The sequence below is a fragment of the Cydia strobilella genome, chromosome 23 (assembly GCF_947568885.1).
Source record: "Cydia strobilella chromosome 23, ilCydStro3.1, whole genome shotgun sequence".
In the NCBI taxonomy this organism is placed as follows: Eukaryota; Metazoa; Arthropoda; class Insecta; order Lepidoptera; family Tortricidae; genus Cydia; species Cydia strobilella.
In genome coordinates, this window is record NC_086063.1 from 10,231,415 (window position 1) to 10,258,444 (window position 27,030).

At 39.8% G+C, this 27,030-nt stretch overlaps 2 protein-coding genes across 2 annotated transcripts in view; one reads left to right on the forward strand and one right to left on the reverse strand.

Moving 5' to 3' along the window:
• LOC134751866 (EH domain-binding protein 1) overlaps positions 1-5,732 on the reverse strand; it is a 47,175-nt gene extending 41,443 nt beyond the window's left edge. Inside the window, exon 1 of the mRNA XM_063687390.1 lies at positions 5,531-5,732. The gene's annotated coding sequence lies outside the window, so the exon portion shown is untranslated. The remainder of the gene's footprint in view (positions 1-5,530) is intronic.
• A 234-nt stretch (positions 5,733-5,966) lies between these two features.
• Positions 5,967-27,030, forward strand: part of LOC134751908 (dynamin-like 120 kDa protein, mitochondrial) — a 41,349-nt gene continuing 20,285 nt past the window's right edge. The window contains exons 1-14 of the mRNA XM_063687461.1: positions 5,967-6,263; positions 6,344-6,566; positions 7,113-7,248; positions 8,480-8,617; positions 8,770-8,862; positions 9,968-10,119; positions 11,046-11,227; positions 12,652-12,762; positions 14,232-14,361; positions 15,197-15,295; positions 15,630-15,761; positions 16,995-17,140; positions 17,874-18,035; positions 23,951-24,144. Of these exons, the coding sequence (XP_063543531.1) occupies positions 6,235-6,263; positions 6,344-6,566; positions 7,113-7,248; positions 8,480-8,617; positions 8,770-8,862; positions 9,968-10,119; positions 11,046-11,227; positions 12,652-12,762; positions 14,232-14,361; positions 15,197-15,295; positions 15,630-15,761; positions 16,995-17,140; positions 17,874-18,035; positions 23,951-24,144 (1,927 nt within the window). The 5' untranslated portion in view covers positions 5,967-6,234. The remainder of the gene's footprint in view (positions 6,264-6,343; positions 6,567-7,112; positions 7,249-8,479; positions 8,618-8,769; positions 8,863-9,967; positions 10,120-11,045; positions 11,228-12,651; positions 12,763-14,231; positions 14,362-15,196; positions 15,296-15,629; positions 15,762-16,994; positions 17,141-17,873; positions 18,036-23,950; positions 24,145-27,030) is intronic.

A 27,030-nucleotide genomic window follows, 5' to 3' on the forward strand; every position in this document is an offset into this window, starting at 1 on the left:
TGTTTTGTTTCCCGGCTCCGTCTGTTTTTATTGACATTGTTTATTTATTTGCACGGGGTCGGCTACGCACCCTCGCACATCTCTGGTGGAATAGTGGAAACGCAGCCTTACCCACTCTGAAGAATACACACCTTTTTTTATTGGCCAAGCCGTTTTTCAGAAATCGCCCTACGCTTTCATTTGGATTTGCCAAAATGGTTGCTATGCGTTTCAATGGCGGAGGCGGACTTAATGCCCGAAAGGCAACAGCATTGCCTTACATTTTATTTTGTGATCGACGAAGATTTTAATTTGATTTCCTACCTTGTTACTGCACGTCTCTGTATACATGCAGCCTGTGGGCGAACTACACTCAAAGAGCCTACAACACCCTCCGTGTGCAGTTCATGAGTTCAACAATGCGTTTAGGGCGGTGATGGGGCTGCCTCGCTACTGCAGCGCGTCGGGCATGTTCGCGGAGGCGCGCACGGCGTGTTTCTTCGCGAGCATGCGCGCGCGCGGGGCCGCATTGGTGCGTAGGGTGCGAGCTAGCCCCAATGCCGTCCTGGCCATGATTGCCGACAGAGTCGACTCGACTGTCCCAGATACGACATTGCTGCGACAGGCATGTTTTAAAATGATTCTTTTTTTGTTGTGTTGTGAATTGTATTTTAGAATAGTGTGTAGATATTATTTATTCTGTTTAATCTTATTTTTAAATTGTAATATAATATTATTGTAATTACGAGTCCATGTTACTCGAAATAAATGAATATTAATTTTTAATATAAGACTTGACTACAAACAGATTTATGTTAGTAGACAATTTGGTCGTATAAAGATATCATCGCGATACTGATAATAATTTTTATCGGCACTCCATGTGCGTAATTAATTGAATTACCGCAATGACAGTCGATCACTGGTCACTGCACTGGTCAGTGCAACCATGGCTGAAACGTAGGAAAAAAGGTATAAATGGAATTTAATCGCGTTAGACCTGTTAATGACATTAATTATTCCCGATTGCTTCCCGAGAAGCTGATAGCACGCCGACATCCGACACCCACACGCCTGGCGTTTGCATGGTAGGTCAATAGCACAGAATAAGTAATACTATTATACAGAACGGCCACGCAACGCCCCACCCCGCCCCGACACTGTATAGATTAATTACCCAAAATTTTTGTTACCCAATAGCTTTTGTTCCATTCGCGTTTTTCCCCATTCTGCTATTTAACCAGGCATTAATTTAAAAACTGTAATAGATGTCATATATTAAAGAAAACGCCGTGGCGGGGTGGCCTAGGGGTTCATGGCGTTAGCCGCAATAGCTAGACGCCGGTTCGAATCCGGCCTTCACCACTGGAGGGCTTCGTCACTTTTTCTTTAATATATGACATCTATTACAGTTTTTAATTTATATATAGTAGTGTGACTACTTAAAAAAACACAAATCAAAATATTTAATAAAATAATTTGATTTGTTCCCAAACTTGTTCAGGCATTAATCTTTTCAGTAATTAATTTAATCACACGCGTATGTCCCAGTCGCTTTTTTCCCAAAAGAGTAATGTTTTCACGATAGTCACACTAAGTCGATAGATAGGTAGGTTATAAATTCGTTAGGTAGCTTCAGATGCCCGAAGGGCAAACCGCCCAGAAATATGAACCCCGCGTAGCGGGGCTCCGTCGGCTCAGGCGCCGCCTCAGGGTAATTAATCTATACAGTCCGCCCCGATTCGAATGACCTCGCCCCGCGACACCAGATTGACGACCTTTTGCCGTCCGCTCAGTACTGTTTTTAAGCAACTTACTCACACAATCACGCATGCCGCGTGTACAGAAAGACGTGCCATTCACACATAGAAACGCAAGTGATTTTTAGGGTTCCGTACCCAAAGGGTAAAAACGGGACCCTATTACTAAGACTCCGCTGTCCCTCTGTCTGTCAGCAGGCTGTATCTCATGAACCGTGATAGCTAGACAGTTGAAATTTTCACAGATGATGTATTTCTGTTGCCGCTATAACAACAAATACTAAAAAGTACGGAACCCTCGGTGGGCGAGTCCGACTCGCACTTGGCCGGTTTTGATGTATAGCGTGTCCGCTCTGTGTCAATAAGAAGTTAAAACCGCAATCTATCTATCGCTACCTACCGCTATCTAACCGTTTCTTATTAAGAAAGTCGAAGTGTTTCTTCTTTTATACTAACTGTAGTTTTTTTTTCTACAATCATCTAATACTTGTGCATCTACTCTACTACTCATCAAGATTATTTATATGCAGCCTTTGTATTATTTATGTATATATACGGTGAAACATGAGGAAACCGAATAATTTTACCAGTGTATTCCTGAATATATTTGAGGTTAAAGCCTGACCAGGAATATATGATCACGCGCCAATTTCGTTGCGGAATTTCACTGGAACTAATTTTTTCATACTTTACAGAACTGTCACCCTATACATGAGAATGAACAGCACCCTCTTTACTTGACAATGATCATATATTACTGGTCAGGCTTTAAAAATGCCGTATAAACTTTTCTGTAAATTCGCCTAGTTTCAGAGTTAATACCAATTTATAAAAAAAAAACAAGTTTTTACTGTTACATAGTTAGTGCAAATGTGTAACACGCTCATGACTCCACAATTTAGATCGTGACAGATATTTTTGCAAACTTCGTTGTGTAACATTTTATTGCAGAAGACAGACCTATAACCGCGAAAATCGAAGTTCGCAAATGGCGGGCATCTTTCTCTGTCACTCTAATTACGGCTTCATTGGAGTGAAAGAGAAATATTGTACTACATTATTAAAATCCTCTTTAAACCCTAACTAACATTAATTCACCAAATTCTAGGTACAACTACAACCAATGAAGGGTTACCTATTCCAAAACAACCTCAATCCAAACCCATGTCACACAAAACAGAACCTACTTTCCATACCAATAAAGTCCAATTTTCAACCTCACCTTCAAAAGAAAACACCCAGTCAGCTGTATATTATTGTAGGTGTAGCAATGATCTTTAAAACGTAAACATTCTTATATTAACTCTCAACCTTGTCCCTATATATTTAAAGTTCAAATTCGGTACAGTACACCCACTTGAAACTAAATATAACACTGATGTGCAGATGACCTCATGGCGGATGTTTGTGCTTTATTGCTAAGGTCGTAGAGTTCATGTTCGTTGTTTAACATTGGTAAGTTAGCAATGCTTGGGATTTTTGATATTGTTTATTTTTAATAGCTTGGTCTGGAATATGTACTGATACTGATTTAAGTCCAGCAAAAATATCGATCCAGACGAATGACTCAAAAATATGTGAAAACAACTTTATTGTCTAAGGTGTAAGAGCGTACACATATTTTTGAAACTTTGGTAATGTATATATATTTATGCCCTTGACTGTACATTGAAAATAAATACACATTACAATGAGTTTAAAATGATAACAAACAACATTCAAGCTATCAGGCAAACAGAAGTGCTTCCTGTTGTTTTAGTATAAATAAACAATCAATATTAGTATTTTTATACTGAGCAAGTGGTTTTAAACAATATTGAACTCTATTAAAAAGTTCACAGAGTGCTATTTTGACTGCTTTCTCAACATACAGTCAGCAGCAGAAGAAGCCCTTTGCAAGTGCTCTTTAAACAGTAATTTTGTGCTCAGATCATTGTGCACAACTCGTTGCTTAGCTACTTTTGCAGGAGCGAACAATATAGGGTGTGTTGGGATAAGATTGAACCGGTTTTTCATGCGGGAAAGATGAAAAGTCCCCCGTAATGCTTCGGCATACGGACGATTTTTTGTCTTGCCCCTCATGAAAAACCCGTTCAATCTTACCCAAACGCACCCTAAAACCTTTTACTTGTAAAAATTATACATTTACTCTGCCATGTTACGGAAAAATAGCATATCTAGATATAGGAAATATGTAAAAAGATACACTGTTTTGCCGTAACAGGGCAGGGCAGTGCACTATCCCAAATTATATATGTACGGTCAGCTGTAGAGAGCTGTAGACATATGGGGTCAACCCACTGCAAACAAATTTCTATGCAGAGGGAGTCAGTTATCTCTGCAGCTGACATTCTGACTATAATAAGCTTATAATAAATTTAACAAGTAAAAAGTTTTTAATTTGGCTATATTTTAGGAAGGATAACAGTTTCTTGCACTAAAAAATGCTTGTTTATCAAAATTTGACTTTACTACCATAATATTAAGTCATTGTCCTTGGTGAAATGCATGAATTATGCATAGCCACTTATACAGACTGACCTTTTATAGCAATGATTAATTAAGGTCATTTTAATAAGGTTTTTATGTTCTCCATTGAATGCAGAGGTATCGTAACAATGGAATACTTTTGTAACATTGCTTTAGATGAAATAAAACTATGAAAACGGATTATATTGCGTATATTGAATTTATAATACATCCCGACGTTTTGAACCCTTACAGCGTTCGTGGTCACAGGTGACTGAGGAAAAACCAGAAAGTGCAAAAATACCCACATACTAAAAATATTTTATTTTATACTTTATTGCAATAATGAACCATCATAGACTATAAACTTTAAGGCTGGTTGTACATGCAAAATCGGTTCATAAGGCTAGTTATACAATACAACTGTTTTATTTCACGAGTAACTATCGCGGTAACCGATACCGAGGTACTCTTTAGATGTTATAATTTAAGGAAATAGTATGTTTTATTTCCTAATGAGTAACATTTGTAATTATCAATGTACAATTCCATTGATTAGTTGGAAATTTTAATGTTCTCATTGACAATGTCGGACATTATAAACCGATGGCTAAGTCTAGGTAGCTTAGTGGGCTGTGGCAGGCTGGTATTCAGGATATTCTTTTATTTTAAAGTTTGTGATTTTCATTAGTTGATGTTTCTTCTAAGTACAAATTTACTACATCCTTTTCCTTATTCAGTCAGTAATTAATTTATTAATTCAGGTTTAAATGGATTATTAAAGAAAAAACTAAAGATAATTATTAAATTAAAGGATTTTTCAGGTTTCAGACGCATAAAACATGTGTATTTGCCATATCAGATATTGGTTGCTATTTACAGGGGAGCATTGAAACTGATAAGGAATACCGGGAACCATTTTTATCACTAAACAAACATCAAAACCATGTCTTTATACCAGAAACTAGCTTCCACTTCGTATAAACATGGCTCCACAGAAAGCCCCCATAGCAAGTCCATTTCAACGGCAGTTTACTCCACAAACATTGACATGAAAGGCCCACACTGTAAACAGAATATTAAAACGCACAAACAAATAGACGCCGACATGCGCGTAGTACTCTAAGGCTAAAAATAACACACACCAATCGAAGGAAACCCTACGTGCGTCTCGGAGTCGTAAAATTACATCATGCCCCACCAGGGTTCAAGGAACCGGCCGTGATATCATCGGGCATCACTCTCTGCAACGCTAATTAACACAAAAAACCCCGCTCCGCTCAAAATTAGGCTCACTCGACGAAAACCAAGGATATACTCACAAAAATCAAAATATCGATGTGTCTCGCATCAGAAAAACAGGGACATTACAACACTTGTCACTGTTCCTTCCGCACTGGACACAAAAACTGTCTTTTTATCACTCGTTTCCTACTAATAAATGACTAATTCCTTTTTATAGATGCTTATTTTTTACGTAAATTACTGTGAACACTGCAGAAAATTTCAGTCCATTTTTGACGTTTGCCTAGACGAAACGCAGTGTTACTGCGCTGAAAAATAAACATGAAACAGACATTTATTAAAACGGTGTTGCGTTATTTTTGACTTTTTTGTATGAAAGTTATTTATAATTTTAATTCAAATTATTTTTATTATACCTTTCGTATGAACCCTGCAAGATACTGCTACCAACTGCTACTTATAAAAGAAATTTCATAAGTTTCAGAACTGTCAAACTTTTTGCGTTCGAGCAACAACAAAACGCAAAATCCAAAATGAAATCGAAGTGGTCTTTTGAAGTCCGCAAATTGTCAGATTTTCAAAATATGAAGTAATTTAATAATGATTTACAAGCTGATTGTGTAGTATTTACCAGATGTAATTGAATATATATACCGCTGAAGTGTTTTTGATTGTTACGTGATTATTTTTTTTACAAGCACCGGAGTTGGAGGTTATGAAATAAAAATCGCCCTTTAAAAACATATTTATGTTTAAGCTATACAACATAATTACGTAAACTATGTCGAGAATACTGCACAATCGTATAAGGTAACCTCTAACCTGTTCGATTACCTGTCACCTTCAAGTTATTTTTACAAATTATTTAACAAAAAATTCTTAATTTTCAGATCGTCATTTACGAAGTCTCCAGTATGGTCATGTGTGGACAAGCGTGCCGTCGCGTTCTCGGTGTGGACGGGGCGCAGCTTGCTTCTCCGGAAGCCTGTAGACACCAGTCATGTCCAGAAGAGGAAGTATGGGATGCTGGTGGCCCGGGCGGTCAGAGGGCTACTGAAGATTAGGTATCTGGTGCTGGGAGGCGCCGTGGGTGGAGGGATGACGTTAAATAAGGTAGTTACAGTTTTACAGGTCATACAAATCTTTATTGCACTTGTGTTGTACATACCTGTAGGTAATAATCTAAAGGGGCTTGTAAACAGGCAATATTTTTACTGCAATATGTGGCCGACAACTATTGGTGTCTTTCTCTAACATGTGAGTAAGAGAGGGACACCAATAGTTGCCGGCCACACATTGCAGTGAAAATATGGCCCGTTTAGAAGCCCCTTTACTCTCATATATTGTTCCTTTTCATGTGCTATCTATACAAATTTATTCATTTGATGTACAAATTCTATCTGCTAAATCCCTAAGAGTAGAATTAGCTAGAGTCCCTACTAAAGTCAAGACCAAAATGAGCGTTTAGATTGAGCAAATTTATTGCAAACATTCCATGACATGGTAAGGAAATAAAAATTACTTACACAACAAGAAACAAGATACAATTAGAACTTATAAACTGAATGTCAACCCTAAAGGCTTTTTGGACATTTAAAGATTGCTAGATTGTGATTTTGATGAATACTCCAAAACCGACATGTACATTCTTGTTTACAGAAATACATAGAATGGAAGGATGGCCTCCCAGACATGGGATGGGTGAATGAGCTGCTTCCTGACGAGAAGCAATGGAACCAGTTCACTACAACCCTTCTCAATGCTAAGGAGAAGATCGGGGACAACCTCAATATTGGTGAGGAAATTCTTACTTATCTGATTCTGCTTTAACATTCTGCTAGACATGTAAACTTAGAACCTAGATAGGTTAAGTTCAATCCTATGGTTTGTTTCATGTTTTTAACCCTATAAAAAACCTTTCAATCTTTTCAACCAGCAAAATACCAATAGCAGAAAGTGATTTACTTTTAAATATATTATTTTTAAATATATCCCAATTTATCAATAAAAAATAACAATCACTCTTTGTCAAAAAATTCATGTCTTTACTTCTTTATGCATATTTTTTAGGGTTCCGTACCCAAAGGGTAAAAACGGGACCCTGTTACTAAGACTCCGCTGTCCGTCTGTCACCAGGCTGTATCTCATGAACCGTGATAGCTAGACAGTTGAAATTTTCACAGATGATGTATTTCTGTTGCCGCTATAACAACAAATACTAAAAAGTACGGAACCCTCGGTGCGCGAGTCCGACTCGCACTTGGCCGGTTTTTTAATTTATTGCTTGATTAGATTAGAAAATAGTAAATAAGAAACACTTTTTTTGTGCTATTATGTTTCAATTTTAAGGCTTAAATGTATTCAAACTTTTTATAATTATTTGTCATCAAAAATAACATAGGAAGAAGTTTGATTCCTCTGATATGTGTTATCATATGCGGTTTATGTATGTATGTAAACACTTTATTGTACATAAGACAGATTACAAACACAATAAAAGAACATAAATATATACAATGTACAAAGGCGGACTTATCCCTATAAGGGATCTCTTCCAGTCAACCTTTGAGCAATTGAGAATGAAACAAAACAACGGTTTATTTATACATTCCATCATAATGTGGACCATTTTGACATGTATTTAAAAACATGGCCTTACTTATGATTTTATCACATTAGTAGTAGTAGTAAACTCTTTATTGTACAAATATACATATTAAAAATTACATGGTACAAATAATAAGATGTACAAAGGCGAACTTATCCCTTTGAGGGATCTCTTCCAGTTAACCTTTGAGTAGATGAGAGGAGAAAGTGAAAAGAGGGTGACAAATGTAGCAAAATGTACAACAAGGTACCAGAAAGATAAAGGATATAAATACATACAAAATTAATAGGATAAACATATAATATATTACACAAAAAGGAATGGGGAAAATACACTAAAAATCACATTATATCTGTAAATTGGTATCAACCAACACATCATGTCACCGCTTGTGTCCAAGCTAGTTGTTTGCCGGTAGGTGAGCCCCTGATGCTTGTCGCAGATCCGCGGCTCCGCGACGCCGGGCTGGCGCGCGCCGCTGAGCTCAAAGAGTGGCTGGCGCAGAGATACGAGGATGCTGTGGCCGCTGCCGCTGTCAACAACCAGAATAATATCGGTAAGTCCTGAGAATAAATAGTATTGGTGGTCCAACAAAGTCTATATAGATTGTGCAGAATGGCTCTCTCAAATCTTATATAACCAGAATATGAGATGGTGAGCCTTATAATTTAAAGCTATTAGGACAAAATTGTTCAATTTCGTCAACAGAACCAGCCCCGAAGATTGTGAACAATCTGCAGAGCAAACCAGCTCCGGCGGCCACGGGCGGTGGCAGCCGGGCCAGCGACGATCGGACTTATGGTGAGACCGCTCATGCTGTAAAGTAAGGATGCTGTGCACGAGGAATTCATACAATGACGACCGGTCTGGCCTAGTGGGTAGTGACCCTACCTGTGAAGCCGATGGTCCTGGGTTCGAATCCCGGTAAGGGCATTTATTTGTGTGATGAGCACAGATATTTGTTCCGGAGTCATGGATGTTTTCTATGTATTTATATATTATATATATCGTTGTCTGAGTACCCATAATACAAGCCTCCTTGGGCTTACCGTGGGACTTAGTCAATTTGTGTAAGAATGTCTTATAATATTTATTATTTATTTATTTATTGACCCGCCATGTCCTATCTCTATCGCATGCGCATAACTATATTGCAAGATCGTTTTTATGTCCAACGTCTTAATGTTGACATCAATTAATCAACATTTCACCCGTATAATATTAGATAGTATTTAAGTATACACATAATAGTTATAATATCATACAATTCATACAACACATTATGTCACGTGACAACCAAAACTAACTACTAAAAAATAATTAAACAAAAATTAACCTTAATATTGTCTTCGGTTACCGCGATAGTTACTCATGAAATAAAACTATGAAAACAACGCTGTAAAGGGTTCGAAACGTCGGGATGTATTATAAATTCAATATACGCGATATAATCCGTTTTCATAGTTTTATTTCAAAAATTAACCTTATTCAGATAATAATACGTTTCACTATGGCTATGAATTTGTGATGGTAATTAGTGAGTTTTAGTTGTCACCTGAGGAAATGTAAACAGGAAAAAGTCAGTGACCTTTTTTTTTAAGTCTTATCTTTATTTACTTGTGCAACTTCTCTTAGTAATTTGTTTCATTATTTCACCTCTCTAAATTGCAATACCTCACTAACTTTTCATTCGCTCAAAGACCTGTATAGAATGTCTGTCTCAGTAAAGTAGTTTTACTTAAAACATTAAGGCTTAGAAGGCACTGCGGTTTTTTTTTCTTGCGGTTTCAGTCTTAAGTGCGTGCGCTTATAAAGCATACCGTACGCTACATTTTTTGTGGTTGCGAAACCGCTTTTGAAAAAATCGCAGTGCGTTCTAAGCCTAAAAACTGTTTTTTTTTTAAAGAAAAACGTGTCCATGCCCTTCAAGAAGAAGTCCTAGCGCTCCAAGCTCGCTACCAGCGCGAGCTGCAGAGGCTCGAACAAGAAAACAGGGAGCTGAGACAACAAAATATGCTCCTAAGGCAGGGTAGGCAGCCTCCCGCGAGGAAGATTAAGGTGAGATATGTTTACTAGATATTTAGAGTCTGACCACGCTAAGTTTTCATGCCAATTGCTATTTCATTTCAACTGTCGTCATTACATTTTTATACTAACATAGGCTAAGACATTGTAACTAGCAGTTTTAATGGGTCCCCGGACTGAAATAAACGTATATTCATTTAATTTAATTTATGTTTCGTATTGCACATCCGTAGGGTCCGTATGTATTATTATTGGAAAGTCGGTGCAAACTTAGCGCGGCCGGGAGGAGTTTAAAAGTCCCTAAGTTATGAACCGCTTTGGCATTTATAATGTTGATGGTGGTCCAAATCTACAGCACTTAAGGCCGTTCCATTGGTTTGCCGCTGTTTTTGTCACATTTCGCAAGAAAGAACGGGAAAGGACATACACGCCAAGTGTCAATTTTGATCGGTTTTTATTTATTTTAAAAACGTTACCTTACAATATCGAAATTCTAAAGCTTTGAAATTACTATTTATGTTATGATTGTTTTTTCTTCTTTTTTTGTTTGTAGTATCACATAATAAATAACCGAGTAAAGTAGGATTAAAAGTCCGAGTTAGAGGTTACTTTGGGAATTAATTGTATCTAGCGAAGTTTCGTAATTCGTGTATCGGAAGCTATGTTGTTAAAGATAATATAGTCAAGAACTACATATATTTTTTCCACGTCTACTAATATCAACGCCTCTTAGAAAAACATGATCATACAAGGAGATTTTTCGCCTTCTGGCTCAGGGAACCGCCTTAAAGCATTTGATCGTTTTTGCGCTCAAAATCGTCTTGTACACAGTCTTCGACGAGCTGTTAGAATATTAAGTGTGTCGCGAATGTAGTCCAAATTTTCAGCACTTAAAACATGTGATGTTTTTGTAATCGGTCCAAATGTATAGCATTTAGAACATACGATCGTTTTTGTAGCGGTCCCTAATCGACATGTACTCGGCCGTGCTGGACGAGCTGTCGGGCTGGGACGCGGGCGAGACGGACCGGCTCCCGCGCGTGGTGGTGGTCGGCGACCAGTCCGCGGGGAAGACCTCCGTGCTGGAGATGATCGCGCAGGCCAGGATATTCCCGAGGGGCGCCGGGGAGATGTGCACGAGGTAACACTAGCTACTGTCGGGCTGGGACACGGGCGAGACGGACCGGCTCCCGCGCGTGGTGGTGGTCGGCGACCAGTCCGCGGGGAAGACCTCCGTGCTGGAGATGATCGCGCAGGCCAGGATATTCCCGAGGGGCGCCGGGGAGATGTGCACGAGGTAACACTAGCTACTGTCGGGCTGGGACACGGGCGAGACGGACCGGCTCCCGCGCGTGGTGGTGGTCGGCGACCAGTCCGCGGGGAAGACCTCCGTGCTGGAGATGATCGCGCAGGCCAGGATATTCCCGAGGGGCGCCGGGGAGATGTGCACGAGGTAACACTAGCTACTGTCGGGCTGGGACACGGGCGAGACGGACCGGCTCCCGCGCGTGGTGGTGGTCGGCGACCAGTCCGCGGGGAAGACCTCCGTGCTGGAGATGATCGCGCAGGCCAGGATATTCCCGAGGGGCGCCGGGGAGATGTGCACGAGGTAACACTAGCTACTGTCGGGCTGGGACACGGGCGAGACGGACCGGCTCCCGCGCGTGGTGGTGGTCGGCGACCAGTCCGCGGGGAAGACCTCCGTGCTGGAGATGATCGCGCAGGCCAGGATATTCCCGAGGGGCGCCGGGGAGATGTGCACGAGGTAACACTAGCTACTGTCGGGCTGGGACACGGGCGAGACGGACCGGCTCCCGCGCGTGGTGGTGGTCGGCGACCAGTCCGCGGGGAAGACCTCCGTGCTGGAGATGATCGCGCAGGCCAGGATATTCCCGAGGGGCGCCGGGGAGATGTGCACGAGGTAACACTAGCTACTGTCGGGCTGGGACACGGGCGAGACGGACCGGCTCCCGCGCGTGGTGGTGGTCGGCGACCAGTCCGCGGGGAAGACCTCCGTGCTGGAGATGATCGCGCAGGCCAGGATATTCCCGAGGGGCGCCGGGGAGATGTGCACGAGGTAACACTAGCTACTGTCCCGAATAATTTATACTTTCAAATCCTACTTTCATAGTAAATTCCATCCAGGAATTCCATTCCCTAAGGAATGATTTTCGAAATAAAAACTCATGTCAATTGGTACAGCAGTTTATTCTTGTATAGTCCGACAAGAAATTATAGAAAATTATTGAGGGCACCACTTCCTACGTAACTGTCACATGTTTGACGTAAAATGCTTAAACATGGCAACAATTTAGTATGGATTTTTTTTAGTTCCATTCTATATTTCTACTATTTTATTACCCTTAGGGATTAGTTTGTTATTATCTGTGTTCTTTTATTAAACATTGTGTGACAGAGACAACATAATACACTATCAATACTATCATTTTGTCCCTGTCACACGATGTTACATCTATATATAACTGACAGCGTAGGAGCACCATTAATCGAAAAGAACACCACATTACAACTTACAGCATGAAATTGATACTGATTTTGTTTCAGAGCTCCGGTAAAGGTGACCCTATCAGAAGGTCCGTACCACGTCGCTCAGTTCAGGGACTCGGCGCGCGAGTTTGACCTCAACAAAGAGTCAGACCTCGCAGATCTAAGGAAGTAAGTAGAATAAGGATTAACGCGCAAAACGCTGCATTAAAAATAAACTCTTGAGTTTGAATTTGAATTGAATTTTGAATTTCCTCCCGCGTACGCTTCAGCTGTGGAATGAGCTCCCTGCCGAGGTTTTCCCGAGGGGCTATATACAGTATGGGGTTCTTCAAAAAAGGAGTGTACAGTTTTTTAAAGGGTCGGCAACGCGTGTGTAATATCCCCGGTGTTGCAGGCGTCTATAGGCTACGGTAACTGCTTACCATCAGGCGGGCCGTATGCTTGATTGCCACCGACGTGGTATAAAAAAAAAGTTATGCCACAGATTAATAAGTTATGCCAAATCCAAAAAACATAAAATGCAGACTACAGACTTTTTTTGAGTTCCTGGCAATGGGACCGTTTATATTGTGTAAGTTTTTATAGCTCATATAGATCTTGAATCTGAGAGATTTATGTTTAAAACAACTTGAAAACTAAAGTAGCGTTAACTTCGACGGAGGCAGAGTGGCGACGGGTGCTTGTAACTTTCGATTGTCCAAACAGCAACACTGTTAACTGTCAATCGGTTTTTTTTTTTCATAATATTAAATTACAATATAAATTATTTTTACATTAATCTATACGAATTTATATTATGATCGTCAAGTGGAAAATAACAATTGATTATAATTTGCCTTTTGTAATGAGATTGACCGATGGACACTTAACAGTGTAGGCCAGGGGTCGGAAACCGGTATTTGCTCCATACAAAAATACCGGTATTATTACGTTCTTTTTCGTTCTTTTGTTTATAATTTCATTTTTAATAGGACGTTTTAACAATGCAAAATTGTTTCCTAAATACATGATTCAGTCCTACGTAATGAGCATTAAAAAAATCAAAATATTGGGTTATTTCGGGGTTTAAAAAAAATACCGGTTCCGAGCCCTGGTGTAGGCGATGGTATGTATTACCAAAACATGAATTTGCTAGGTAAGTTTAAGTAGTAGTTTATATCCTACAAGTTAAACGCTGTTATTTTTACTAAATGCTTTTCGATCAATTGCCAATTTAATGCGATAAAATTATGTTATGTCCAATTTGTTCTTTTTAAGGTAAAAACGAGACCCTATTACTAAGACTCCTCTGTCCGTCTGTCTCTCACTAGGCTGTATCTCTTGAACCGTGATAGCTAGACGATGTATTTCTGTTGCCGCTATAACAACAAGTACTAAAAACAGCATTAAAAAAAATTGACAGATAACTTAGCGGTTTCACTCACGTATTTTTAGTCACTCGCGCGTCATGCTTCGGAAAGCCTAGGTCTCCATTTTTAGGCACTAAAAGTCGGACATGTCGTGCGAGTGACTAAAAATACGTGAGTGAAACCGCTAAGTTATCTAAGTTAGTATGTCACACGATAGTTTAAATTAGAAATTTTGTGTATCCGCAATTTGCAATTCAAATCCCATTATTGTTATTTATTTTCCAACAGAGAAGTGGAGCTGCGAATGCGTAACAGTGTGCGCGGAGGCCGCACAGTTTCCACCGAAGTCATCTCCATGTCTGTCAAAGGGCCCGGCATACAGCGGATGGTGCTGGTCGATCTGCCTGGCGTCATTTCAGTAAGTAACTAAAAGAGTAAAAACCGGCCAAGTGCGAGTCGGCCTCGCGCACCGAGGGTTCCGTACTTTTTAGTATTTGTTGTTATAGCGGCAACATAAATACATCATCTATGAAAATTTCAACTGTTTAGCTATCACGGTTCATGAGATACAGCCTGATGACAGACAGACAGACGGACATACGGACAGACCGACAGATGGACAACGGAGTCTTAGTAATAGGGTCCCGTTTTTACCCTTTGGGTACGGACCCTTAAAAAGTAAAAAAAATACAGTTAGACGCACACGCAGACGATCTGGTCAAGGTCGCGGGGAGCCGATGGATGAGAGCAACGCAAGACCGATCGTTGTGGAGATCCCTGAGGGAGGCCTATGTCCAGCAGTGGACGTCTTTCGATTGGAAAGTTCGACATTATGTACTAATTTCCTGTCATCGGCGATTTATTTTCTAAATAATAATGTTGTTCTTCAATGATTACCGGCTATCTTCAAAAATTATGATTCTTTAATATTGTCTTCGGTTACCGCGATAGTTACTCATGAAATAAACACGAACGCTTTAAAGCACTTAAACTATCGTGAGACATATTTCAAAATATTTAGATCAGTACACAAACACTCGCCAAAAACACACAAACACTCGCGAAACATGTCGCCAAAAGCGACTAAAAATAATAGTGAGTAAAAACCATACTGATCTAAATATTTTGAACGCTTTAAAGGGTTCGAAACGTCGGGATGTATTATAAATTCAATATACGCGATATAATCCGTATTCATAGTTTTATTTCATTATGATTCTTTGTTAAATTATAAGATGTGTTTTTTTTTTCAGACGCAAACAGTGGATATGGCTTCAGATACGAGGGACGCCATCAAACAAATGAGCAAACAGTACATGGAGAACCCAAACGCTATCATATTGTGTATACAGGTAATATTACATTTAATCTAGGGTACTTAATTTTTTTTTAATCAGGAGCTAGAAGGTGAAGGAATAAATTATTATGAAATGACAAAAAAATATTTATTTATTTATTTGGAGATGAAAATTATAGTAGATACAGGAAGCCAATTATAGGAACTCATAGGTAGTGACATGATACTAAACTAATAGGTACATACTATACTAAGGTTACGCACTATCGCAGCCACAGCGCAGATTTTATAGTAAATAAAAAAATTGAAAATGGTATTGTCTGAAATGATATAAATGATAAAAATGATATAAAATGGTATAAATTTATGTTATTTTATGATATTTTAAGGACGGATCAGTGGACGCCGAGCGAAGCAACGTGACAGATCTAGTCTCATCCTGCGACCCATCAGGCAAAAGGACCATATTTGTTCTAACTAAAGTGGATCTGGCTGAGGAAAACCTCACTAATCCGAACAGAGTAAGTTAGTTATTTTCATTTATTTTCTCTTTAAAAAGAAAACATGTAATTTTTTTCACGCTGTAATCATTTTAATGACACTACAATACTATAAAAAAATTGGTACTCAAGTCTGAAAACCGGTTTGAAATATATCACTTTATTTTCTTTTCGCTTCAGATTTTTTAAGATTCCACAAACATTTTTTACATTTTACTAACGTTAGTCTAACCATTCTAACTCTAACCAGTATTCATCAATTTATTTGACAATCCAGATTTTTTAATTAATTTTTTTTATTTAAAAGGCACATTATATGCTTTGCCCATTGATATAAGACGTGCTCAATCCCTACCCATTTTTAAAAAACTTCTAAAAGAACACTATTTAAAATCTCTTTCTTAGTCTTGGTCCTTTCACTTACACATATATATTTTTCTTTTTGTTCACGCTACCTGGTCGTTATTCTTCTCTTGCTTGAATTCTCATTATGTATTTATGTATTTTGTGTAGGTTTATGTAGTGTATTATTGTTGCTTAAATAATATATGTAGTTTATGTAGTTTATTTTTCATTGTTTGTTATTTATACTTAGGTATTTGATTTGTAAACTTTACACCTTTGTTATTTTGCACTGCCCATTAACTTATTTCTAGCCACTGAATCGCTATCTGAAGGTTGTCTGGAAGAGATCGCTTTTTAGCGATAAGTCCGCCTGTTGTTACCTACTCACTTATGTCCTGTCATTGTTTGTAACATGTATTTTTCTTTGTAGTGCACAATAAAGTATTTTATTATTATTATTATTATTAAACAGGCAACATTCAACATTGTTACAAAGAGTACTTAAGTGGTAGGTATTACATAAGAAGCTTGCACAGCAAGAAAAAATAATAACGAGCAAAAACTATCCTAAAATTATAAAAAATATCCTAAAACTACTAAAAATTACACTAAATTACAAATAACATTTCACAAATTTAATACTTAATTATTACATGTCTAATTGCGTACTATTATTGGGAAGTGTGATGATCTGATGATGGCCGAGAACCCTAAGAACCTGCCTCCTAGATACTGCGTGCCGTGATTCGAAAATGTCAATATCTCTGTGTTTGAATACCAATTAATTTTACAGGATAAGGGTTTTAGAGCCTGTCCAAATGGCTTTCGCTTCCGCGTTCTGGATTTAACCGGTTCTGAGCCCCAAGGCTTACCATTTTTGTTCCCGGTCTCATTGTTTTCTTTTTTCAGATCCGTCGTATTCTCGAAGGTAAACTGTTTCCAATGAAGGCTCTCGGCTACTATGCCGTGGTGACGGGTCGCAGTAGGAAAGATGACTCCATTCAGAGCATCAGAGAGTACGAGGAGAGGTTCTTCCGGTCTTCCAAGTTATTCAAGTAAGTGCAAATCCATGTGACAAGCAATTTGAAACCATTTAACCTACTTACGTTTTTTTTCTCTTTTTATTAAAGTCCGTTAAAATATAGCATATGACACGATACAGATATACATCCATATGTGTCGTTTTCAAACAAAAGGTACCACATTGTCGCTATCCATAAGGACGCTCTGACGGGTTTTTCGTATGAAGGTACAAGCAATTTTCGTCCATATGGTAAGCGACAATGTGGTCCCTTTTTATTGAAAACGTCACATATATAGACGACAAAAACCATAATCCTTCCCGTAGTCGACGTAGTCGGATAAAAATTGTTTAGTCATTTTCTAGAAATATACATTAAATTTTGTATATCAGCCTGTGGGAGTTTAAAACGAAACAGTGAATTCTTGAAAGCTTAAAGGGTCGACCAGGGCTCGGAACCGGTTTTTAAAAGAAACCTGAAATAGCCCAATATTTTTAATTATTTTATGCTCTTTACGTAGGACTGAATCATATATTCAGATAACAACTTCTTATTATTAGATTGTTCCATTAAAAATGAAATAATAAACCAAAGAATGAAAAAGAACGTAACCCGGTATTTTTGGTATGAAGAAAAAACCGGTTTCGAGCCCTGGGGTCGACAACGCGCGTCGCTTGTAACCGGAGTTACAAGCGCCCATAGGCTGCGGTGGCCGCTTAAAATTAGTCGGGTCAAGTAATTGCTATAACATTCTATTCCTTTTCAGAGACGGCCTGGTCACCCCATCTCAAGTGACAACCCGGAACCTGTCTCTAGCCGTGGCAGATTGTTTCTGGCGAATGGTCCGCGCTACTGTAGAACAACAGGCTGATGCCTTCAAGGCCATGAGGTTTAACCTTGAGACGGAGTGGAAGAATACTTTCCCTAGGTAAGATCTAACCTCACCCCCATCCCAAGTGCAACCCGCAACCTGTCTCTAGCCGTGGTAAATTGTTTCTGGCGAATGGTCCGCGCTACTGTAGAACAACAGGCTGATGCCTTCAAGGCCATGAGGTTAAACCTTGAGACGGAGTGGAAGAATACCTTCCCTAAGTAAGATCTAACCTCACCCCCATCTCCAGTCAAGTGACAACCCTCAACCGGTCTCTAGCCCTTGCTGACTGTTTCTGGCGAATGGTCTGCGCTTCTATAGAACAACAGGCTGATGCTTTTAAGGACATGCGGTTTAACTTTGAGATGGAGTGGAAGAATAACTTTCCCTAGGTAAGATCTAAGAAACCTCATACCATTCAAGTGACAACCCGTAACCTTTCTCTAGCCGTGGCAGATTGCTGCTGGCGAATAGTCAGGGCTTTTGTAGAGCAGCAGGCCGACGCTTTCAAGGCCATGAGGTTCAATCTGGAGACGGAGTAGAAGGAATACTTTCCCTAAGTAATATCTAAAAAAACCTTGTCACTCCATTCCAAGTGACAACCCGCTACCCATCTCTAGCCGTGGCAGATTGTTTCTGGCGAATAGTCTGCGCTTCTATAGAACAACAGGCTGATGCTTTTAAGGACATGCGGTTCAACCTTGAGACGGATTGGAAGAATAACTTTCCCTAGGTAAGATCTAAGAAACCTCATCCCATCTCAAGTGACAACCCGCTACCTGTCTCTAGCCGTGGCAGATTGTTTCTGGCGAATAGTCTGCGCTTCTATAGAACAACAGGCTGATGCTTTTAAGGACATGCGGTTCAACCTTGAGACGGATTGGAAGAATAACTTTCCCTAGGTAAGATCTAAGAAACCTCATCCCATCTCAAGTGACAACCCGCTACCTGTCTCTAGCCGTGGCAGATTGTTTCTGGCGAATGGTCTGCGCTTCTATAGAACAACAGGCTGATGCTTTTAAGGACATGCGGTTCAACCTTGAGACGGATTGGAAGAATAACTTTCCCTAGGTAAGATCTAAGAAACCTCATCCCATCCCAAGTGACAACCCGCTACCTGTCTCTAGCCGTGGCAGATTGTTTCTGGCGAATAGTCAGGGCCTCTGTGTGCTCCACTGATGCTTTCAAGGCCATGAGGTTCAACCTTGAAACGGAGTGGAAGAACACCTTCCCTAGGTAAGATCTAAGAAACCTTGTCACTCCATTGCAAGTGACAACCCGCAACCTGTCTCTAGCAGAGGCCGACTGTTTCTGGCGATCACGACCACCACCATGGGGGTATAAATGACTTGATGAGGGGATAAAACCACGCTCTGCTACCAAAAATGTTTAAGAAAGGGGCAAGTAGGTAATTTTGGAAAATATTTGTCAGATCGTCAAGACAGCACCACTAACCTTTCCGGGAGATGGGATCCGCAGACAGGACTCGGGCAGGGCACAATTCTTCAGGTAGGTACCGAATTCCCGAGGTTCACAAGGAGCACCACACCGGCGGCCAGGTGCATGTCTATTTTACGTCTGTCATAGGTCGTGTCAACTAATTAGAGGGCCGCGCGGGCGGGGTGTGCGGCGAGGGGGGGGGGACAAATCTGCATACATAGATAGTATTTTGAACAACCTTGAGACAGAGTGGAAGAAAACTTTCTGCTTTAAGGCAGTGCGCACATTGCTTACAGAATTTATGGGCACAGATGCGGAAAGGTTCTAAAGGCTTCACCTGATCATTTCTAATAGGCATGATTAAATAAAATCAATGCCTTTATTAGGTTTTCATTTACTTATGTGCTTAGTGACAGCAGCCAGGCAAGTCGAATTTTACGTTTCGATGTGATAAACAGCACTAAGGTGACAGTTTTCATATGCACAAAGCTAAGTGCAAAAATATTTAGTTCAAAGTTCAAAGTGTTTTTATTTGTGAGTATATGTCAAACTGATTACAGTGGCGGTAAATAAATATTTGTAGCACAATACCCTGCCTGATGGCGTACAAAAACTCTCAACAAATGTCATCTCAACTATAAAAGAATAGTAGATTGTACATTTTTACCCGAGGCAATTTATTGGTTCGAGCGCAGCGAGGACCAATATAGTCGAGGATAAAAATGGACATTTATGCCCGAGTTATTCACTACTTTTCACTTCGATTGTAAGTAAAATATACAAAAATATCCAATATTGTAGGTTACTTTACCGTATTTATTCAAGAGTAATAGTTATTTGTGCAACAAGAGAGGAAAGTTGGTTTTTCTTGCGAGTGTTTATTTTGAGTCCCGAGAAAGCGAAAGATTCTATAATTGAATCACGAGCGAAGCGAGTGATTCTAAGGTAGAATCTTGAGCGTAGCGAGGGACTCAAAAACACGAGATGTAAAATAACTTTGCTCTCGTGTTGCACACATAATTTTTCACCTCAGTAGTGAGAACATATTAAAGGTTAAAATGTATTTCGAATTACACAGAATAAACAGAAAAAAAAAGTATTATAATATGTACGATACGATAAGATACGAGACGAGACGAGACCGGACCGGACCGGACCGGACCGGACTTTGCCGGAGCTTTTTAATTTAGTAAAGGCCATGAAATTCATACTTTAATGTAATAAAAGTATGAAGTTCATGGCCTTCACTAAATTAAAAAGCTACATTGTTTCACTCCCTGGAGTGAGGAAAGTCGCACTTTCCTCACTCCAGGGAGTGACGAAAGTAGGCTTGTTCGAGCTGCTGAGGTGAAAAGAAAATTGTAGTCGGGTTGCGTCGGGGGCGCGGGGCGCGCCGGGCGGGGGCGCCCCGGCAGGGCTGGCAGTTTGTACGGCAGATTTGATTTGATTTGATTTATTGATTAAAAATACATAAGCATTACAGATCATGTCCAAGTCGCTTACACACTAAGTTACAAAATAAAAGAATAAACATTCAGATACTATTAAAATACTTACATTTAGTAGTAGTAGTAAATCACTTTATTGTACAAAACAAAAATTGATAACATGAAATTCATATAAATTTAGGTACAAAGGCGAGCTTATCCCTATAAGGGATTTCTTCCAGCTAACCTTAGAGTAAATGAGTGGAAAATTCGATTTAGATAGATAGACAAACTTACAGAACGTACAATAATATTTAAGAAGGAAAACTACAATATTAACGTCTACGAATAACTAAAATACATCAATTGCATTATGCAATAAAATAAATATGTACTAGCATACATAAATATATAGTACTAAATAAATATTAAATAAATATATATATATATATATAATATATAAATAATATATATATATATATTAGCACTCAACCAAATCACAGTTCGTGGGAAAGCCAAAGCTTTTTCAGATTAACTTTGAGTGATGCTACAGACCGGGACCGTTTGAGCGACAGGGGCAACTCGTTCCACAACTTCACCGCGCGCACTGTGAATGAATTTGCGTACGTTCGAGACTTATTCGAAGGGATAGCAAGCGTAAGATTAGCACTAGAACGTAAGCGGTGATCACATTTATAGAATCATTAGTCATTACAAATTTATTATCATTCAAATAAACAATAAACAAATCAAAATTTAAACAATATGTCATAATTATTTTATTTTTTATTTATTTTTATTTATTTATTTAAGAAACAAACAGTCTTCTATAGTTATACATAACACTGGAAATTTTCTTAAAGCTACACTTACAGTTTCCTTAATGAAAATATTTTAACATCATGTTTAATAAAGTTTCTACAGAGTAAAACAGAGCTATTTGTGCAAACAAGAACAAAAACAATAACAACAATAATGAAAAAAAAAGATGCAAGAGTATCAGGGTGTTAACAATTAAATTGTATATAAACTGAATACTAAAAAGGTTTTATTATTCTTATTACTTATTAACGTATTGTTGATGATACCATAATAGTGCATCAACAACAGCTGTTTGCGCCTTAGATCGAGTGTGTTGAGTCCTACCATGCCCAATACGAACGGAGAGGGATACAGATAAGGATAGTACCCGTAAAGCCTTCGGTACATGTATCGCGCGAACCGTCTGTGCACCCTCTCTAACATCAGCCGGTATTTTTCCTCATTGGGGTCCCACGTTACGGCCCCGAACTCCAACTTACTTCGGACGTACGCATTGTATAACATCATTGCTATTCTGGTATCGTTGAACTCAGCAGGAGTCCTCATAATAAACCCTAGAGTTTTGGTCGCTGCTTTCAGATTCAGATTTTTTATTGGTAAAAATAATACAATTTTTTACACGTCATATTTCCAAGTGCTTTAAGATTAGACTTAAATGTACGATAGATATAATTAAATACAATTTCAATATGTCAGTTATTGGTTCAAGTTAATAATCATAGAATAATGTTATAAATTAATAATTAAATTACAAAATGTCAGTGTCATCGATTCGATTAAATTACAAACAAAAGATGCATGCAACAAATATCCACTACTTAATACTGCAAATTATCACTTAGGTTTTCAAATTCATTTATATCGTAACAAGCACATTTAATTAGTAACGCCTTTAATTTATTTTTGAAAATTGTGTCACTGCCTGCATTTCTTATGTCAATTGGAATTTTATTGTATATTTTGAGCCCAAAGACGCTGAGAGATGCTCGGGCCTTGGCCAACCGGCGCCGCGGGGGCGCGAGTAGATTTAGTGAGTGTTAGACTTTGCACATATTTGTAATGTGCTCCCGAAAATTCATCTCTATATCCAAAGTGAGTCCCAAATCCATTACTTTGTTCACCCTATCTATCAATGCCCCCTGCAGAAAATATTCAGCTCGAACAGGAGAACGAACCCTAGAAAAAGTTATAATTTTGCACTTTGAGGTGTTAAAAGGCAACCTGTTGGTGTTAACTGACTTAGCATGCTGCAGCGTCGACAAATTTGTTGAAACGTGTACTAACCCTAAGTAATTTATCTACTAATTAATAATGTATAAGCAAATTTATACCTTATAAATTAAAATGATGACTTGTTAAGCCATATGCGACCCTATTGTCTACTGTTTACGAACCTGCTTTGCTTAAAATATGTTTTATTTAATAATAATTAAGTTTAAGTGACATAAATACTTACTCTAGAAATGTTGTACCTAATATGTACCTACCTATTTTACTGACCTGTAAAACATTAACTTTTACCAATAAATGTCTTGTATCTTGTCTGTGTCGAGTGGAGCGACGACAGCGTCAATATCGCTCTGCAGTCTAGCGCAATCGTCCTTCTGGCTCACCTGCAAGAACAACTTGAGGTCGTCTGCAAATAGTAGGCACCTCGCAGCACTGACTACCATCGGCAGATCGTTAAGCATGGCAAGATGCAGGACTTTATTGCTAAGTCAATAAGGGTCGTAATAGATGATTTTACTGCACTGCTCTAGAACATAATAAGCAACTTTATGTCGTCTACGCACGACTTAAGGCCGTTCCATCAGTTTGCCGCTGTCTTTGTCACATTTCGCAAGAAAGAACGGGAAAGAACATATTCGCCAAGTGTCAATTTTAATCGAATTTTGTCGGTTTTTATTTATTTGAAAAACGTTACCTTACAATATCGAAATTCTAAAGCTATGAAATTACTATTTACGTTAAGATTGTTTTTTCTTCTTTTTTTTGTTTATGGTATCACATAATAAATAACCGAGTAAAGTAGGATTAAAAGTCCGAGTTAGAGGTTACTTTGGGAATTAATTGTATCGAGCGAAGTGTCATAATTCGTGTATCGGAAGCTATGTTGTTAAAGATAATATAGTCAAGAACTACATATATTTTTTCCACGTCTACGAATATCAACGCCTCTTAGAAAAACATGATCATATAAGGAGATTTTTCGCCTTCTGGCTCAGGGAACCGCCTTAAATTCGAACTTTACGAGCATGAGAAATGGAAAGTTATATATTCCAGACAACGCGAGCTGGACCGTGACGAGCTCTTCGAGCGCGCTCGCGCCGAGCTCCTGGACCAGTCCGCGGAGCTGTCCGCCGTGCCGGCCGCCGTCTGGGAGAAGCGCCTCGCCGCCGCGCTGTGGACCGCCGCTTCCGGCAAGGTGTTCACCGGGATATACCTGCCCAGTGCTGCGGCCGCTCAAGAGGACGTCGGTAAGCACATTCTACTACTCCAGACAACGCGAGCTGGACCGCGACGAGCTCCTGGACCAGTCCGCGGAGCTGTCCGCCGTGCCGGCCGCCGTCTGGGAGAAGCGCCTCGCCGCCGCGCTGTGGACCGCCGCTTCCGGCAAGGTGTTCACCGGGATATACCTGCCCAGTGCTGCGGCCGCTCAAGAGGACGTCGGTAAGCACATTCTACTACTCCAGACAACGCGAGCTGGACCGCGACGAGCTCCTGGACCAGTCCGCGGAGCTGTCCGCCGTGCCGGCCGCCGTCTGGGAGAAGCGCCTCGCCGCCGCGCTGTGGACCGCCGCTTCCGGCAAGGTGTTCACCGGGATATACCTGCCCAGTGCTGCGGCCGCTCAAGAGGATGTCGGTAAGCACATTCTAAACAGATTAAGTGGTCATATTTACTGCTCGCGAGACTCATTATCCTCCGATCATTTTAAAAATGGTGGTCGACAAATGTGTACGCCGTTTGGTATAATTGGTGGCCCATGACGGGGAAAAATAGCAGTCTGTAACCAGGGAGTGCCAGGGACAAGAATCCGTCACACTAACACCGGTCCCTGCCTTGGAAAAACGGCTCAACGGCGCCCTCTGGACCGCTGCTTCTGGCAAGATGTTTAATGGGAATACATACTTACCTAGGCTAGCACTGAGTATTTTAACGATAGAGATAAGTCATTTTCACTGCTCGGAGGAGCCCTTATTCTTCGTTCGTGTTGACATACCTAGGCTAGCACTGAATATTTTAACGATAGAGATAAGTCATTTTCACTGCTCGGAGGAGCCCTTATTCTTCGTTCGTGTTGACATTGGCGGTCCAATGCACATGGGTTTATTTTTCGGTATTATTGGTGGCCTATGAGGGGCAAAATTACATAACCATGCATGAGTCTATAACCTAGGAAAAAGGTCTGTACTATGAACACCAGCCGCTTGGATAAAAAGGCTCAACAGCGCCCTCTGGAAAAATGTTTAATATATCTGCTCAGTGCAGCGTCTGTTCAGGAAGACGTTGTCTTGTCAAGTTGGAATCGATCTCCTAAGGGCTAAGACCCCACATACAATTTTTTATTTTATAGTCGTTTTACAAACTACTACGCTACGGGCTCTACGGCTAAGGAACAAAATTAAAACAACCGGTCCTGGGTCTCATAAGGTTAACATAGTACAGTTAAATATATTTTATAGCCAGTACAGTTCAAGATATTCTGACTACAAACATGTTTTACTTACTTACTTCGCTGGCTCAGCGACCCGAAGTGGATCTTGGCCTCCGATACTAGGTTTCGCCATTCGTTCCTATCCTGTGCGATCCGACGCCATTCAGCTGCCTGTCCACAAACATGTTTTACTTAAAATTAATCTCATTATCTCAAATTTGACACTATTCGGCTCAGATTTGTCTAGCTGTACACCTAGTCTCCGTAGCTCAAAGCAATACCTTGATATTCTAGGTCTGTATCTAGAAGTACTCAGAGCAAATAGTGCTCGACGCGAACAGAACAAGAAACAAGACGAACAGAAAACAACCAAGAACTTGAAAGAGAGAAACGAAGCGACAGAAAGAGATGACGGTCGTGATCGTGAGTCCTATCCTTTCCTAATCCTTACCCTCTGCCAAAATGTTATTTATAGTCTGTCAAAAAACTTTGTCAGTAGAAAAAGGCACGAATTTCAAATTTTCTATGGGACGATAACTCTGCCTTCACGCCTACATTTTAATAACTTACAAAAACATTAAACTCCGATTGAATTCTTTATAAAATCTCAGCGACGCTATCGATCCGATTGCGTTAATCCAAGATGGCGCATGCCAAGTGCTAGTGATGTGGGCATGCTTCGAAAAATAGTGTTGTGCATTTGAATCGTTATTTCATTAGTTAACAATTTTTTAAATTTGCCGCTTTTTTCTACTGGCAGAAATGGCTTGACAGACTATAATATAGGTTTCAATTTGACACCTCTCTCGTAGAATGCATTTTAAACAGTGACTATTTTTAACCGTCTTCAAAACGGAGGAGTTTCCTAATTCGTCGGGATCTTTTAACTCGTATGTTCCCCAGTTTCTCGAAGAAAGGATATAATTAAACAGTTGTCGTCAGGTCAGGAACTCAAACTTTGCTTTCCGGATCAAAGCACCATTTGGTGAACTGGAACTTCTGAAGAAGACCATAAAATAGTATTTCAGCAGCGGTGGATTTGCCCTAACGCCTACTGGCCTGGGCCTAGGGAGGCCAGATATTAGGGGCGGCAGTCTATATGATGGGTGCTGAGAAAGATCAGCTAATACTCGTACTTACTCAAGGGCCTATGGCGGCTGCAAATCCGCCACTGCATGTTAGAATGTTTGGGAAAGACGGTTATTCTTTTTAAAAATTATTACCTACACGGTGTTTTAGGGCTCCGTACCCAAAGAGTAAAAGAGGAACCCTATTACTAAGACTCCACTGTCCGTCTGTCTGTCACCAGGCTGTATCTCATGAACCGTGATAGCTAGACAGTTGAAATTTTCACAGATGATATATTTCTGTTGCCACAAATACTAAAAAGTACGAAACCCTCGGTGGGCGAGTCCGACTCGCACTTGTCCTGTTTTTTTAAACTCCATTAACTTCACGGTATGGCTAACAATAAGTACATGGTACAGTCGCCATCTGTAAATAACCCTATACTTATACAACCTTTCCTTCCCTTTCCCAGACAAACTGGTGTCCAAACAGATCAAGTTAAAACACCCTATCGACCCCGCGGCGCTCAACTCTGGGTTCTGGGTCGACCCCTACGATATAGATACCAGTGAGACCATCGTCTTATATATTCGTAGCGAAGTTTTGTACCTATATCTAGATAAAGTCAAACAGATTAAG